The 16,713-nt window shown below is 38.2% G+C and overlaps 1 protein-coding gene across 2 annotated transcripts in view; it reads left to right on the forward strand.

Annotated features, from left to right (window-relative positions):
* Positions 1-16,713, forward strand: part of Cbp53E (Calbindin 53E) — a 147,556-nt gene that overhangs the window by 119,690 nt on the left and 11,153 nt on the right. For both annotated transcript variants that reach the window (XM_072295972.1, XM_019040935.2), the window contains exons 7-9: positions 9,497-9,580; positions 12,151-12,206; positions 14,439-14,484. In XM_072295972.1, the coding sequence (XP_072152073.1) occupies positions 9,497-9,580; positions 12,151-12,206; positions 14,439-14,484 (186 nt within the window). The remainder of the gene's footprint in view (positions 1-9,496; positions 9,581-12,150; positions 12,207-14,438; positions 14,485-16,713) is intronic.

Genomic DNA, 16,713 nt, shown 5'->3' on the forward strand with positions numbered 1-16,713 from the left:
CGTATCTATCAGAACCGGCGGAAGATAGGACTACCACAATTCCCACACACGGAAGCATTATTGGAGATTTCTAAAACGACACTAACTAGATTTTCTAAAAAATATGAGTTAGGTACCTTCTGGCTCTGGGGCACTGATATATAGAACTCATGAATATTCACTACCCTGGTAAAAATTGGCAGTAGAATCTGTGTTCCAAAATACCTTAGACCTAAAGCCGGCTGTGAGATTTCAAATAGCTTCTGTAGCCGGCTGTATAATTTCTTATAGCCTTTTATAGCTGATGGCGATTAAGCAACAGCCAGACGATAAAGTGTATGCTAAGCGTTACTAATTACGGATGCTATAGGACGTCGTTAGTTTTTGGACTGCCGCTCTCTCTTTGTGCCGTAGTATCTTGATTTATTTTGCGAGGAAAGCTCCGTACTTTTGAGAGATGCCTGTCATTCTTAATATGTTGGAGAGCCTTCAATTTCTTATGATACTGTGCAACACATCTGGTGTGAAATAGTTGCTTCAGACGCCGTGGCACGCTGCGGCGCGGCGGGCGGGCAGAGAGCGCGAGACACGCATTGGTGCCTACAAACCTAACAGGGATACTTCACGCATTGCGCAATGCGTGAAGTATCCCTGTTAGGTTTGTAGGCGCCAGTGCGTCGCCGCGCCGCGCCGCTCCGCTTTGTGTTAGGCTCTAATATTTAATCTCGCGGAGTCAGCATTTTTCAACTCATGATTTTGCAATGTTTGCACACTCTGTACGGATTTTTCTCATTTTAATTGATGAAAAAAAAAAATGTTTTAAAGGAAAATATAATGTGTGTTTTGTAAATATTAAGGTAGTTCTACACAATTTCTTGTAGCCTTTTATAGCCAATGGCGATGAAGTGTAAAGCCCGGCAATAGGAACGGTAGCTCGACTGTAAACTTTTTTATAGCTTCAAATAGCCCGGCTATATGATTTGCTCCGCTTTCTACAGCCAGCGATATGATTTTCAATAGCCTTCTTTTGTCGGCTATAAGAACTCCTATGGTATTTTGAAACGCAGCTCCTATCGCCAATTTTTACCAGAGTACACTAAGTTAAGACCTCTAATAGCTATTTCTGCTCCTCCGAAACTAAACCTATAATCACCAGAAAATCTCTACTGCTCGCTACGTGACCCAACCATCATGGATGCGTACATCTGCGGGGCGATTATTGGAATCGGGCGACAAAGCTCAATCGACTCTATGTCTTGTCGATTCGGTTAGTGGAGAGCGATTTTTGAACTTCTCGGACCCGATACGACAAGACCTCGAGGGAATAAGACTAAGCAGCAGCGTTGCCGTCGTCGGTTGCGTCGTCATTGAATTTTTCAATGTCTTTCCACCAATCAAAACGCAGTACGGCCAAGCAAATGACGTCAGTCCGCCATTTTTACTCATCCGCTTATTGATGACGTAGATTTGGTTGTAAACAACCCGTTGACTGCTGACTTGGCTAACACATGGTTGGTCATCGGAATCGAACGATCGGATACTCAGCGCTGCGCGGTGTGGACAACACAAACGCGTTTGATTTCGTTGGGATTAATCTAAAATAAAAATTTGCACTTTTTCACTCCATAAATTCATTTTTTACTGAATCGTGCGAAAATAATTTGAGGTTATTCATCAACTAAGCCTTTGTCGGGTGCTCCGGAGATCCCTTTAGCTTGTCACCTCTTAGTCCATGAACCGATAAGATACACTGAAAAAAAACTCTCGGCGTTTTTACCACGGTCCGTTGGTACCTTTACCATCTCACTTTTTTACCTATTATTGGTAATTTTACCAAGACAGACTAGTAAGCTTGCCTAAAAACCGGTATTTTTACTGTTTTTTTTTCAGGTAAGAATACCACTTTTATTGGTAATCTATTCCCGGTAAATTTGCCATTTTATCTCGGTAATTCTACTATAGTCGATAAAATATACTGGCGTTTCTGCCTAAGGTCCAGTAAAATTACCGAGAAAGTTCAATAATTTTACCGAGATTTCTCGGTAAAATCACCAATTCCATGAATGTTAATTTTACCAAGAAAAAACTGGGATCAAATAGAACCCTGAATTCTTGGTAATTTACCCTTTTCTTAGTAAATACACCGAGATTTTTTTTTCAGTGCATAGATTTCAAAAATCGCGCTTACCACTCAGTCGATGGCGCGACACGACAAAGCGGCGACATTATAGAGTCGATATCATTTCAAAAATCGCCCCGCAGTTCGGTTAATATGTTCAATACCATCATAACAGTAGTAATATGCCGAGTAGTGTGGTCTTAAGTTAGGTTCGGCGCAATGATGCTACTAAAATAACTCTGGGGCAAGGCTGAGAGTATCCATCACACTTGAAGGCGCGCTGAGTCTCATGTAGCTCATAAGTTGTACCACAACAGTTGGAACAAATGTGTGCCGTTTTTTGGCTCTTTTATCAATGAAGACTTATCTCTGAAGGAACGACATGTACGTGAAACTAGTCGTTGCAAGGGTCGACTTTGAAACGCGGACTGAACCCTGAGAGGGCCCCTTCGTGATGATGATGGAAAAAAAATATCCCAGAGAACCAGCTGTGTACAATGAGCAAAGTTTGTCATGTTTTGCCCCGAGTATTGAAAGTAAACGCGCCAGAGTCGCGCGAAGAGCGAAGTACATGCAATTTTAGTAGGGTGACGGTATGATAGAAATGCATTGCGACCGAACTCGCCGAAAGTTACCCGCATAAAAAACCATTCGTCCCACTTCGAACACTGCTCGAGCTCGATAGGGAACACAGGGTATGGAAGATGAGGCACTCCTTACGGTTAAGATATTTTAGTCTCTGAGGTATCGAATGGGCCAGTTGCACTGATGACAGAATCGTGTTTTGATGATTGATTCTTATAAATTAGCTAAAAATAATAAGATCTGTCCGAACAGCAACTTTCTATGTCCAGTATTAGTCGAGATATCGCCTTTGAAAAGTTGGGTTTTTGACGTCATCCACCGCGGTAGTATTATCTTATTATTTTTATCAAACAAGAATCATGCATCCAAACACGATTCCGTGACCAAAGCAACTGACCCACTGTATGGATTGGTTCATCCAATAATTTTATTTTCAGTTGCGTGGCGTGCTTTGCGATATATCGATTGTTCTGCCATTTAAACCTATAGCAAGAATTGATTATTAAGGTGTTCGCTGCGAACACCCTGTCTATCGATCCTTTTCCACCGGTTTAAATGGCAGAGCAATCGATACATCGCAAAGCACGCCACGCCACTGTTTATTTTAGGGATTTTTAACTTTCGTGCGACACAAATAAAACAGGAGACGAAAGGACGAAAACTACGTTTTACTCATGTACTGCTATGATGTCTGTTGCGTCGATGTCTCGGTGCCTTGAGGGTTCATTCCCGGTCAACACGGAGTCTAGGGAGGTTTTTTCGGGACATGGGAGAGGATAAGGCGATTCAAATCAAATTATCCGCGATAATAAAGCCGTAATTGAAGGACTCTGGCGAGGAGAAAAACCCCGGGGTGGGGGGCGGGGAGGGGGAACGACAGAGGGCCGTTATATTTACGGTTGAAGTTGGCTGAAATGGAGCAATAAAAGCATTGCCGTCGTGAGCGATAAGATGACAAGTTTTAATAACAATGACATTAAAAACGAGTCATTATTATGTGCTCCTGCTTTACGACAAAATGGCGATGAGCTGTGCCCCCCACCCCCTGCCCGGATTTTATCCGCAATATATGCCGGGATCCCTGATCCTACGTGGCGGCCGTCAGGACGAATCGCGTCGCAGTGCCTGTTGCCTGGTCGACCGACGCGACACCGGAAAAGCCGCTACTTGGCGAACCCGCGTTCCCGGCTCGAGCGGAGCTGTGGCAAAGTTCCGGCACGGCGGCGCGGCGGCACTACTCGGCTTCCGGAAAAGCCTCGTCAAGCACAGCGCCGCGCCGCACGCTGGGCCGATTCCGTCACATTCCGGCCAAAGTATCACGAGCGCCATGCGACGTTTCCGAATTTCCATGATTCGCTATGATGAATCGCACGCTAGTTCAAAGACGCTTGAGCTTAAGTTATCATTCTCAAAACAAAAAACTACAAAATTCTGGAAAATAAGGACAAAGAATCTTTTGGAAAAAACCTAGCATTTGATACAAAGGTCCATTATTGTCCCGAATACAAAATTTTTCCAAAAAGAATCCTGCCTCTATATGTTTGAATTTTGTAAATTTGTTTATTTAAGAATGATTCTTGAGGATCAAGCGTACGAAGTATCTTCCTTTTTCTCTGACTAAAAAATTCAAAATCTGCCAAGAGTTTGATCAAATTGCTGTGATACATCGCACGCTAGTTCAAATACGCCACAATCCAGGATAAATCACCTCGAAGCACTTTCTGCCTAATTTCTTGTCAAACTCCCACCGAGAGTAAATTCAATAAAATTTACCATCTCCGTCAGTGAAAGAAACTGCTACTTGGGAACCCGCGACATGTGGATATTGTCACCTTCCGGCCAAAATATGACAGGCGCCATGCGACGTTTCCGAATTTCCATGCTTTGCTATGATACATCGCACGCTATTTCAAAGTCGCGACAATCCGGGATGAAGCACCTTGAGGCACTTTCTGCCTAATTTCTTGTCAAACTTCCACCGAGAGTAAATTCAATAAAACTTACCATCTCCGTTAATGAAAGAGACTCATACTTGGGAACCCGCGACAAGATGAAATTGTCACCTTCCGGCCAAAGTATCACAAGCACCATGCGACGTTTCAAAATTTCCGCCGCAAATTTATTTTCTTACAGAGACATTGTCGGTTGAATCTGTTTGAAAAGTTCACTGAATTTTAGCGGCAGCACAAAGGAAATTCAGTGAAATTCTCGGACAGCTTCGTTGAACGACTTCTCTGTGAAAAAATAAAATGGCGGCGGAAATATTGAAACGCCGCATGGCGCTCGTGATACTTTGGCCGGAAGGTGACGGTTTCATCATGTTGCTGGTATTCCCAATTATCAGTCTCTTTCACTAACGGAGATGGTAAATTTTATTGAATTTACTCTCGGTGAGAGTTTGACAAGAAATTAGGCAGAAAGTGCCTTAATGTGATTTATCCCGGATTGTGGCGTCGTTGAATTGTTCTAATATTGATAGTTTATCCCATTTCTAAAACTCAAATTGTAAATAATTTAATTTCTAAGTATTGAATGTAGGTATCTCTATCATAATTATTATTTTAACATTCTAATTCACTAAAATGGACGTATTTCTATCAAACGGAACTATGTGCATTATGACGTGAGCCCTGTTATGCACATATTCTTATGGGTCTCAGGGCTCATGTATTAATGCACATAGTTCCATTTGGCAGAAATACGTCCAAATAATACACAAGGCTTCACAGCTCAGAGAGGTTGATCTTGCATCATTTGGCGCAGAGGACAGGCAGCTTTCCCAAAGATTGATCCTTTGACAGCAATGCAAAGTTTGAGGACGAAAAACGGGAAATTCGAAAGAGACCCGCTTTAAAGTTTGCCGGCGCGTTGCCAATCTTGAGAACGATCGATTCACCTCAAACGCTCATAACATCATTAATAATGCAAATTATGGCTTGGAACTTCGACCAAAAGTTTTTGAGAGTATAAGGAAGTGTTTGGCATTGAAAACTCAAAATCGATATTTCGAGACCCCAAACCGGTGTTTTCACTGTATCCAGTGAACACTTGAACAGTCTGCGTTTCTGGAAAAAGTCACACTTTATCTACGCTTGTCACATTTAGGGACATTTTCAGTCTCATAAGCTGAATCCATGAGTGAATGATGGAAGTACTACTATACAGTACAATATGTATAGATGGAAGTTCAACTTTATAGAATCTCCTAAACTTCCATCTCGCAACGTCACATTGAATCGGGTTTCGATTGTTAAATTAGATAGATGGTAAAGTGGTAATATGGTGGACAATGTGGAGTAAAAATAGTTAACAGGAAAATTGCACGGGTTTGAAAGATTGACAGGAAACGATAAGATTCGTTCAAACACTAAATACGTCCGTCCGTCGTCCAACATCAACGGAGATAACCGCTTGGACAACAAATATGAAGACGCCAGCCATTGTGTCAATGTATCATGCGGTTTCTCCGCACCGTTGTCCCATTAATGATGAACATAGACCGACCACAATCGTTTGCATCACAAATCAATTGATTTTTTTTTTTTCAGGAAACGCTCGACACGGAAACACCAGATCATGTGACATCAGCGGCAGCTCAAAACTTGAAAACACTAGCGCCTCTGATTGTGAGTCTGCATGAATATTCTGATCGAAAGCTTGAAACAATAATCACTTGTTGTTTCTTCTGAAACTATTGTTCCGACTTTCGATCGGAATATTCAGAATCGGAGGCGCTGGTGTTTTCAAGTTTAAAGCTGACGTCGATTTCACATGATCTGGTGTTTTCATGTTCGGGCGTTTCCTGAAAAATAACACGGTTTCTTCGATTTTTAATAATGCCTTTTGATAAGCTCTATATTACGGTATGCTTGATATGTGGAGGGGAATTATTGCATTTTAGAGATTTCGAGAAAAGAGAGTTGAATGTTGAGAATTCCCTTGAGGCTTCACTGGAAAGAAAATCCTTGCTGTGAACCATACATTCGGTTTGTGTTACTGAGAGCTCTATTTTCAGTCCAATTTTTGTAAGTTACATCAAATGAATCGAAAATTCAGTTAGATGACCCAAAAGATCAGTCTGACCAGCCGTATACCTCGATCGATATCGAACATCAAACTTTTGGTATCATTTATAACTTTTTCTTATTGTGTTCAAATCTCCAAAAAAATTGATTCTTCGTTGAGAAGCTAAAATTTGACTTTAAACGGTCAAATTTTTACGGCAACAGTTTAGCAATTGAGAAATTATTTTTTTTAAAAATCACTCATACTTCGATATTCCCCCCCCCCCAAAAAAAAAAAATATCGCTTTTCTACTCCTTCATCGAGGGCCCCGGTAATAATGATCGGAAATATTTCTTGCTAGTCTTCATGCCGACGAAACATTTTCGGCGACAGTAAGCTCAATAAAGCCTCAAAGTGCTGTATGGAATAAGGGCGTATACAACGATCCACGATATCCTGTGGGAGTCGCAAGGGAATGTAGCCACAATGTTCAATTTTAGCAAATATACTCTCAAAGACCTGTTTTTCCAAACTAATCAAAGTTCGTGCAAAAATATCGGCTAGAACCAGCGTCATGCACATTTGAACTTTCGAATGCAATTGCCTGGAAACTACTTTTTCGGGCACACGCCCTTGTTCCAAAGAACTCCTCGAATGATTTCGAGAGAGTAGTTTTATCCGGCTGCATCCACCAATTGTATCACTGTGCCTCGACGCTTTACGACTTTCGAGCGAACTTCAGGAGGTATGTTGGGTAAATAATCAAAGAGTAAATAAACTCCGAGCTCGCTGGGACATTTTATTTACGACGCTCCTCCGTTTTTTAACATTCATTCCAATCTCGAAAAAACTCCTGTCCTATCTTATATTTCACAAAAGAAGAAATTCGTGTCACGTTTATTGATCTACAAAACTACGCGAGCATGATAAAATGCATACTCAGCGGTGGAGGATAGAAAGAACAAAGAACAAAACACAGAAAAAATGGGTTACCGAAGCTAAAGATTAGACCGTTTTGAAAGGCTGGAACATTTCGGGATCCTAACAACCCCTTTCAACAGGAGAAAATCAGGAATCCAACTTACCCTATTTATTCTGTTGAGACCGAGGTTGTTAGGACTTCAGATCATCCCAGCTTTTTGAAAAGACTAATTTGCCTAGATTTTTCTGCCCTTAATTGTTTTCATTTACATCCGGGTCAAATTTCGAGTTATTGCGTCGTTTCTATTTCAGCAGTAGATTTGGACCAGTTTATCAGAGGTGAACCGTACCCACATTTTAAAAGAAATTTGAGTTAAGAATGTTTTTGAGTCTCACTAGTCGTTTATTTTCTCATGGCAAAATCTGAAAGTCGAACTAAAAAGATCAGTTTGTGGAAATAAGGGGTTAAAGTTTATTTTCTACATTTAGCCTTTCGCAGGAATAAAACTTCAAACCTCATTTTCTCAGTTTCAAATTAATGTGGGTTGGTTCCTTCCTGATGAACTCTATCCATTTACCTTACATTTTCTGTAGTTTCGTAGACAAAAGTATAATGGAGCGTCAAAAATTTGACAATTTACCGCCTGCAATATTTTCATTTTCTTCTTTCGTGTATGAGAACTTTCTTGCTCACTATGCCCATACGTCCAAATCTGGACCTCTGTAAAAGTATGGATGGATGTAAAATTTGGTGTACTCATTCGGATGTTATACCCACTAGCATAGAACGGAAGCAACGTACCAAGAAGCACCAAGTTAGGTCGGGTTTGAATCGATGATACAACTTAACTAACCCCAGAGTAAAGCGTGAAGTATCACACAGAAATGAAGGCAACCGGATTTGAAAGCGAGTGCACCGGTTCCGTTTCGGATGAATATTTTTCCGTGCCTGTTTATATGTGTGGAAATTGATGAGGCATCCATTAAGTGACGTTATGAGTGAAACTAGGGGGAACCTTTAGCTGTTACGCATTACAACCCCCGACACACGACCTGCCACTTCGGAGCAACGCCTCAAGACATTATATTTGTAGAACCCAGACCCTAAATCCAAAATTCGAAGACGGGAAATTGATTTGAACCAGTTGTCTCTAAAAGAGAATAAGTCCATTTTCAGATAAGCTTAGGCTCCGTGATAGTATTATATTTTTGGGGCTAATCTAAAAATGGGCATACACCTATAAAGAAACCACTTGTTCATTTCGAGTTATTGCCTGCCGACAGCTAAAAGATCTTGGAAATGTTGAATTGTTGACCTAATTAACAGATATTGAAATGTAGGTAGCCAAGTGCTAGAAATAATGTAAAATTTTTGATAGGAAAAACTTACATTTTATTGCATGAATTAGGAGGCCTGTTATTCTAATTTATACAAGAAAATACAAGTTTTTCCTATCAAAACTTTTACATTATTTCCAGCACTTGGCTACCTACATTTCAATATACATAAAATCAGTGCCACTCCCTTTTGGACATTGTTTTTAAAATGTTTGCTGAACTCGCTACTAATAAATAGATATCATCTGCCAAGAATTAATTATTTGGTGAGCTAAAGGACTAATTTAGGTCCCGATTTTGGCAATTTCAGAGTCACGGACAAAAAAAAGAAAATCTCAGAACTGAGGATTTTCGATAGATTTAAATCAGAAAATGTGTGCTGATGTTAGATCTTACGTACCCGGAATGCCTAATCAAATTTCGTAAAGGGTACCTTTTGCTCACTTTCATTTAATTTTATATTTCCTTTTGCTGTTATTCTTTCCTAATAATTTCCACAAGCCAAACACGGCGCTTTTCCAATTAATTCCCTCTCTTTCTTTATTGCAGAACTTTCTACGTGATTTGCTGAAGGAAGCAAAGAAAATGAACGACGTCTCTGAGGATAAATTAATTGAATACACAGACACAATGGTAAGCCTCCGTTTCTTTTTTTTAACCTTTCACCCGACGTACAGTGGATCGAGTCAATAGTAGAGGTCGGACAAAATTTGGAAACTTTAAACGCTCATAACTCCATGCGTGGCGCAGAGAGCAATGATGATGAGGACTTGAGATGAAAAGGCGAAGCCCTCGCCGTGCCGGTCAGCACGAAACACATTAGCGCCTACAAGACTCCATACATACTTCACGCATTGCGTCAATCACAGTGCGGTCAGCGGCGGTTGGTGTGAAACGCACAGCGCCTACAAGACTGCATGAATACTGCACGCATTGCGGTCAGCGGTCGGCGTGAAACGCATAGCGCCTACAACACTGCATGGATACTTCACGCATTGCGCCAAACACACTGCCGTCGGATCGAGTCAATGGAAGAGGTCGGACAAAATTTGGAACCTTTAAACGCCTATAACTTCGTTTATACAAAACTTTGAGGGTCCAAAAGTGATTCCATTGGTTTCTTCGTGACATTTTTTTTTAGTAGCACCCCTTGAACTTTAAAATGTGACGAAATAAACATCGAAAGTCGCAGTTTCTGTCAAACATTTCATGTCCGACCTCTTTAATGGGCCTGTTGCAAACTTTTGGTAGAGCAAAAATAAGAGTTGTTACTCACAGAAAGTGTCTCAAAATTCACCATGAGCGCATCGGCAAAGTCTGAAATGCACTCTTTAATTCACAAATTGCATAAGAAATTTGCGTTTTTTCGAGCTTCCTGCTTCAAAAATGATACCACGACACAGGTGAATATTTCATCAGAGGAGTCATTCCATCCAACCCCTGCTCACAAGGATACTACGCAATGTTCAACATAGCCGACGCCAATCCGCCAAAACACATGTAACGGTACGATGATCCTAACCACCTGATAACAATCGGCGTGTTTACATTCACATGTTTCGCGCGTTGATAGATATCCGCCTTGATTGACGAAGCGGGAAGCTTTAAAAAATGGAAATTTCTTACGCATATTGTGAAGTTAGGAGTACATTGCAGACTTTACCGATGCACTCATTGTGAGTTTTGAGACATTATCTATAAGGGGCAACTCTCATTTGGACCGCGTTAAACAGAAAGGAACCAAGTCACATCAGCTATTGCCAAATTTAATCGGGCAATTTAATTTTTTACATGAAAACAGTTGTACGGATTTTTGTGCAAATTTCTATGAATTTTCTCCATAATACAAAGTAAATTTCTTAAAATTTTTAAAGGAATCTGCACAAACTTTCTCTCGTAAAAAATCGAATTCCCCTGTTAAATTTGGCAATAGCTGATTTGGCTTGGTTCCTTTCTGTTTAACGCGGTCCATTTTTGCTCTAGCAAAAGTTTGCAAGGCCCATTGACTCGATCCACTGTGCGATGTGGTTTCAGAGGTTTTAGGGGAGATAAGAGCCTCCTTTATCCCATCGGGCCGTCCTGCGAATTATCTCCTCGAAAGGTTATATCTAATTTCTTTCCGCGCAAGCATAAAAAAGCAAGGTACCCTCGCTTCCCCGGCGTGGATTTAATATTCAAACATTTTATCTCTATGCTACCCAAAGGTGCCTTCATTGCGGTCCTACTCGACCAACAACGGAGATCTCCATAATGGTTAAAATTCTTTCCGAGGCCTTTTGATTGCTCCGGAAGGTATTGTGGTTTCGTGGGCTTTTATTTGCTCTAATTCCATACCATTTTATTAACCCTTCGAAAAGGCGTACTCCGTGCTCGGAACAAAATATAGCACAAAGTATTATTAATAGTAAAAAATATTTCGAACGTGAAAAGAGTCATTAACTTTTTCCTTGACATCGAGTCTTATGCTGTCGTGCCAAGGAAAAACGCCGTATACGCTTTCAGACGTTGCCAAATTTTCTTCCAAGAATCTCAACTTTGCGGGAATGTTTATGAATATTTCTCTTTGGATTTTTCGGAAGATTACGCTCGAAATTTGATCGAAGGTGTCTGAAAATTTAAAAAAAAAATCAAAACTATCTTTATAAATAAATATTTTCCGATCGGAAATTTGGCAACATTCGAATGCTCATACGGCGTTTTTCCTTAGCATCGTGCTCATTTCTGTTAAACTCGGTTCTCATGAAAATATAGCCGTAGTTTAAAATTTTCAAATTTTTTTCAAACTGACTGTTGATTTCTTTGTGAGTGGGTGGCAAATCCATATTTTCTGGAAATAGGACCGTTTTCTATCACTTTTGTGAACTAAAAATGTGAGCAATCGACACTCACACTCACAGAATTAATAAACACTTTTGTTGCATTGAACATTTTAAAAATATGTATTGGCTAATTTAGCGGCTATTTTTCGTGCATTCCAGAATTGTACATTTTGACTCTTTTGGATAGTTTTTACAATCCAAATTTTTCCGCGTTTTTACCGCGCGTGAAATCAGAGATTTCCTTTTCAAGAGCTTTTCTGACGAATATCCCCATTCTAGGATGCACGTAAAAGCGCAAACGGCGGATTAAGCTTTTTAAGGGATTATGACATTCGTTCTGAGTGAATCCCGAGATTCTTATTTCATGTTTTTGTTTTTTTGCAGCTTCAGGTTTTCGATTCCAATCACGATGGGAAACTACAACTATCAGAAATGGCGAAGTAAGAATTTATTATTTCTCTTCATTTTGCGTAGGATTAATGATCACTTTGATAAAACGCACTAAATAGTCTCTGTAGTCTCTCGACAACGGTGTAAACGTTTCTCAGACCGTAAGACCGAGGTTTGCTTTGAAATTTCAAGCCGTTTTTTTCCAAATCAAAAACAATCGTATGACTTATCTTTGTACTGGTCCATTAATGGAGAAATTCCACGCAAATTTTTCATTGCTTCTTCTGAAATTCCTTAAAGAGCTGATTTCACAGTATTTTTTATGATTTTTTTCTGGTATGGGAAATAGTATAAAAATAGATTTAAAAGTGAGAAAATGCACCGCCTAGTGACGTCATCTGGCGGAATTTCCCATTCAAACACATATATTTTAGCAGATTAGATCATTTTGTCATATCTTCTCCAATAATTGTTCAATTCATGAACCGAGGGTATCCTCGTGTTCAGTTCACTCAGTGGTGTCCACTTAAACACGAAATTTATCAAATTTCAGACACCTGCAAATTCTCTATTAAGCTAATTTTCTGATGTCATTCCTAATTTTTTTTTTTTTTTTTTTAAGCTGTTCGTCATCTTAATATTTAATTTGAAAAATAGAATGAAATTGTGAATCAACCACTGTACTAATTGCGAGGGGCGTTGGTTCATTTGAAAGGTGTTGTTCTCAATGCTTCGGGAAAACTATAAATTATTTTCTGGGGTTCGTCCCCGATTTTTAAATCCCTAAAAACTCATAAATTGGATGAGGGGAAGTGGGGGTTTTTTGTTTTTTGTTTTTCGGAAAAGTTTTGTTGCTACGCATCTTACTTTACTGTTTGCTGTCTTTTTATCAGCTGTTTTCATTCAACAATCATCATTAAGTGAGGTTACTTCCAACACTCAACTGCCATCAACTTACATTTTTCTTTTCCCGCGTTTTTTTTTTTTTTTTTTTTTTTTTTTTTTTTTACGGTTTTTCATGATTGGTTCCATATTTTTCCTATTGCCAATTTTTCCTCATTAAGGCAATAACCTCCAAGTTTTTTTTCTCATTTCCGATCAGATCTTTTCACGCTGTTTCTTTTCAATGTGTATAAATATGTTTATTATTAATTTCCATTTTCATTTCATCCTTTTTCTTCTGATTTATTTTTTTTAATTTAAAAATTGAACTTTTCAGTTATGATTTTGTTAAAATAATAATAATTTTTACTAATTTTAATTTTAAATTTAACAGTTGTTATGAGTGAAATTTTCAATGACCGAGGCGGTCGTCCTCCAAAACGTGGTCGCGTTTTCCAGAATTCTTCGCATGTTCGTTTAGTGAAGCAAGAACTTAACTCTGTTATTAGTATAGAAAATCAAAGTTTCATTTCTTCATTTCGGAAGTCTAAAATTGATGATCAGAACTTTGATGAAAATTTTGTTACCAAATTTTCAGTCGGTTCAATGAATATAATTTGTCATCATTGTGATGCTCGCCATTTTCAGGGTGAAATGTCCAATGGTCATTTTAATAACTGCTGCCAAAATGGCTTAATTTCTTTAACGAGTATTCGGACAAATACCGATTTGAAATCATTATTTTTATATTCTCCAAATTTCATAAAGCATATCAGAAATTATAATAGTGCTGTTGCTTTTGCCTCTTTCTCTGTAAATCGAATTGATATTCGGGTGATGGACCTTATTGCTTTAAATTTCAAGGATCCATATATATGTAAGTTTATTTAATATTTACCGTTACGTAACGTACTTTTTTCAGTTTCTCAGTCCGTCCCTCCCTCCTTCCCACCCCTTAACGCATCCGGAATGCAGCTGCATTCCGGATGCATTTAAAAAATAAAAAAAGATCTTCTTTAAAATTAGTTTGAAAACAAATGTAAAACCTAAAAAATAATTTTGTATGAAGATTAAAACAAAATTTTAGTTTAAAGTTTACTAAATAAAATTACAATTTTTGAAAACATTTGTTATATTTATTCTCTCAAAGAAATAATTAGACCCGATTCAAAGACAAAACAGAAAATTAAATGAAAATAAATAATAAAAAAAAAAAAATGTGAAAGTGAAAAGTGTACAGGAAAAATAAGGGGCTGCAAAGCAGCCCCATAAGCCCCTAGTAATTTTATAAACGCGTAATCTAACGATTTGGCATTAAATTAAATCACCTATCTGTGCACAAACTAAACAGAAAAAACTAAAGTATTTTTATTAATTACAAATTTGTGTTTCCTCTACAGGCTCCTTCCCGTGAAAGAAAATTTCCTATGTCGGCAAGTTTTCAAAGTGAGTATCTAATTTTATAAAATATCTGGTTTTCAACCACAAACCTTAGATTGCTCCTGTTACACGATGTTTTCAAATTCCCTTCATTTTTGTGTTCAGTAAAAAAAAATGCTTCATATAATCATAGAGAGTGGTAAAACAATAACTCGAAACTGTCCCTAATAGGTCAAAAATAGTTTTTCAAGACATGTTACAGACATACAATTTAGACCCCCACTGGAATGAAAAACTTAAACAATAATTAGTGAAAATATATGTTTCGATTGGTTTCTTGCGCGATTGTGAGAAAATGAAGTTTCAATTGTTTAGTTGCGAGTGGGACGGAATGAATTTAGCAAAAAATACTACGATTCGTTCAGAAGCCGCATTTCTAAGTCTTTATTTTCACAAAAGTATCACTCTTTGAAAAAAAAAATTGAAATTTTTTCAAAAAATAGGAGATAACGTCAATCGGCACGGAGCACACTGGACCGAGTCGATAGAGGAAGTCGGACAAAATCTGAAAACTTTGAAAGCTTATATTTTCGAAAATATGAAATGAGGAATCTCATTGGTTTTTTCGTAAAATTTCCTTTCAGAAACACCCTTGGAAATTGAATTTGTGACGAAATTAACATGAGCATTTGAAAATTTAGTAAAAAATATCATGTTCGACCTCTTCTATTAGTTCGTTCTACTATGCGGCGTGTGTGTGAGTAGTTGCCACAAAGTGTTATGAGGGTGGATACTACTTTTCAATGCTGGCGTGCTAAGGAAAAACGCCGTGTGAACCTTCAGACGTTGCCAAATTTCCTTTGATAAAACACACATTTCCTAGTAAACATATGAATATTTTCCTTCTAATTTTTCATGTAATTTAGATCGCAATTTTACCTAAAGTTCCTGAAAATTCAAAGGAAAAATACTCATACCTTGCCGCAAAAATAAACATTTTATCGATGGAAATTTGGCAACTCTCGAATGTTCATACGGCGTTCTTCCTTTGCACGGCAGCATGGACATTGCACTGACGCAGTAGGTGACGTCATTTATCAATTGAAAAAGCGATGTCTTTGGAATATCAGCTACAGAAATCCGGCGTTTGAATATTCAGCTTCATTACATACTGATTTTATTTTTTTCTCACGTGAAGTATGAGTTGATTCACAAAACAAAATTCCTCGGCCCTTACCCTTCGGCTGATTGTACACTGTCCAACACTTTTCCTATTCAATCCATTCTTTCGATAACACTCGATTCAACGACGTTATGTACATTAGATCGATGTACATTTTTATTAATCTGTTGAGACACCACCTGGTGTCGAAGTTTAACTTTAAGACTACCATCATGTTATTTACAATGTTGCATCTCTCTTGATTGAATTATTGTGTGTTTGCCAGTATGGAGATGAGGTAAGTCATCGATTTTTAAAGGATCGCCATGCGAAGGTATAAGTAGTTTTATATGTATAATCGCTTGCTGCTGAAGAAACAAATTTATTAGCTGCGATAATGAATGATAATTGCTATTTTGCCTCGTTATTTTATCCACTGTATAGAAATTATAGAAACCTGCTGGCAAGTTACTTCAAAAGGGGACATTTCAATAATAATTTTATAATTTTACGGATCCGGCATTGAAAACCGAAAATCACCTATAAAGATATAATATGATACCTCATTAGATTTGACAATTTGTATTATATTTTCAAAATCATGATGTATATTTTCAGATGTTCATTAATTATAAAGAGAGATCCTCTTAAAATGTAGAGAATTCTAGAAATCAGGAACTGTTGTACGAGTAGTTTTAATCTGCGATTTGAATACAAAAAATTAAACTATATATTTCAAGATAATTATGATAGTATTCGAGCAGAAACAAGTCGGACGAGGAAACTTTGTTTTCGTTTCAATCATTGGTTTGAATTTTACTGAAAGATCGAGTCATTTATTGTTCAGTAAATCACGTAAAATAAAATATATTTACATGCACAACAGTCACCTTTACAGCGTTCTATAGCGCTCTGCCCCGCCTTACCGTCCTAGACCTCTATCCTCCGGAAGTCCTCCTGAAGACAGTTAAAGACAGTTAAAGACAATAAAAGACATTTAAATACATCAAAATATTTAAGATATTATATTATTACTACCCACCAGATCTGACATTTTAATAGTTTTGACTGTATTCAGTAGCATTGTTTCATAACAAGAGCATGCCGGCTGCATTGCAGTTCTCATTATTCAT

Source organism: Bemisia tabaci, chromosome 2, assembly GCF_918797505.1.
Source record: "Bemisia tabaci chromosome 2, PGI_BMITA_v3".
Lineage (NCBI taxonomy): Eukaryota > Metazoa > Arthropoda > Insecta > Hemiptera > Aleyrodidae > Bemisia > Bemisia tabaci.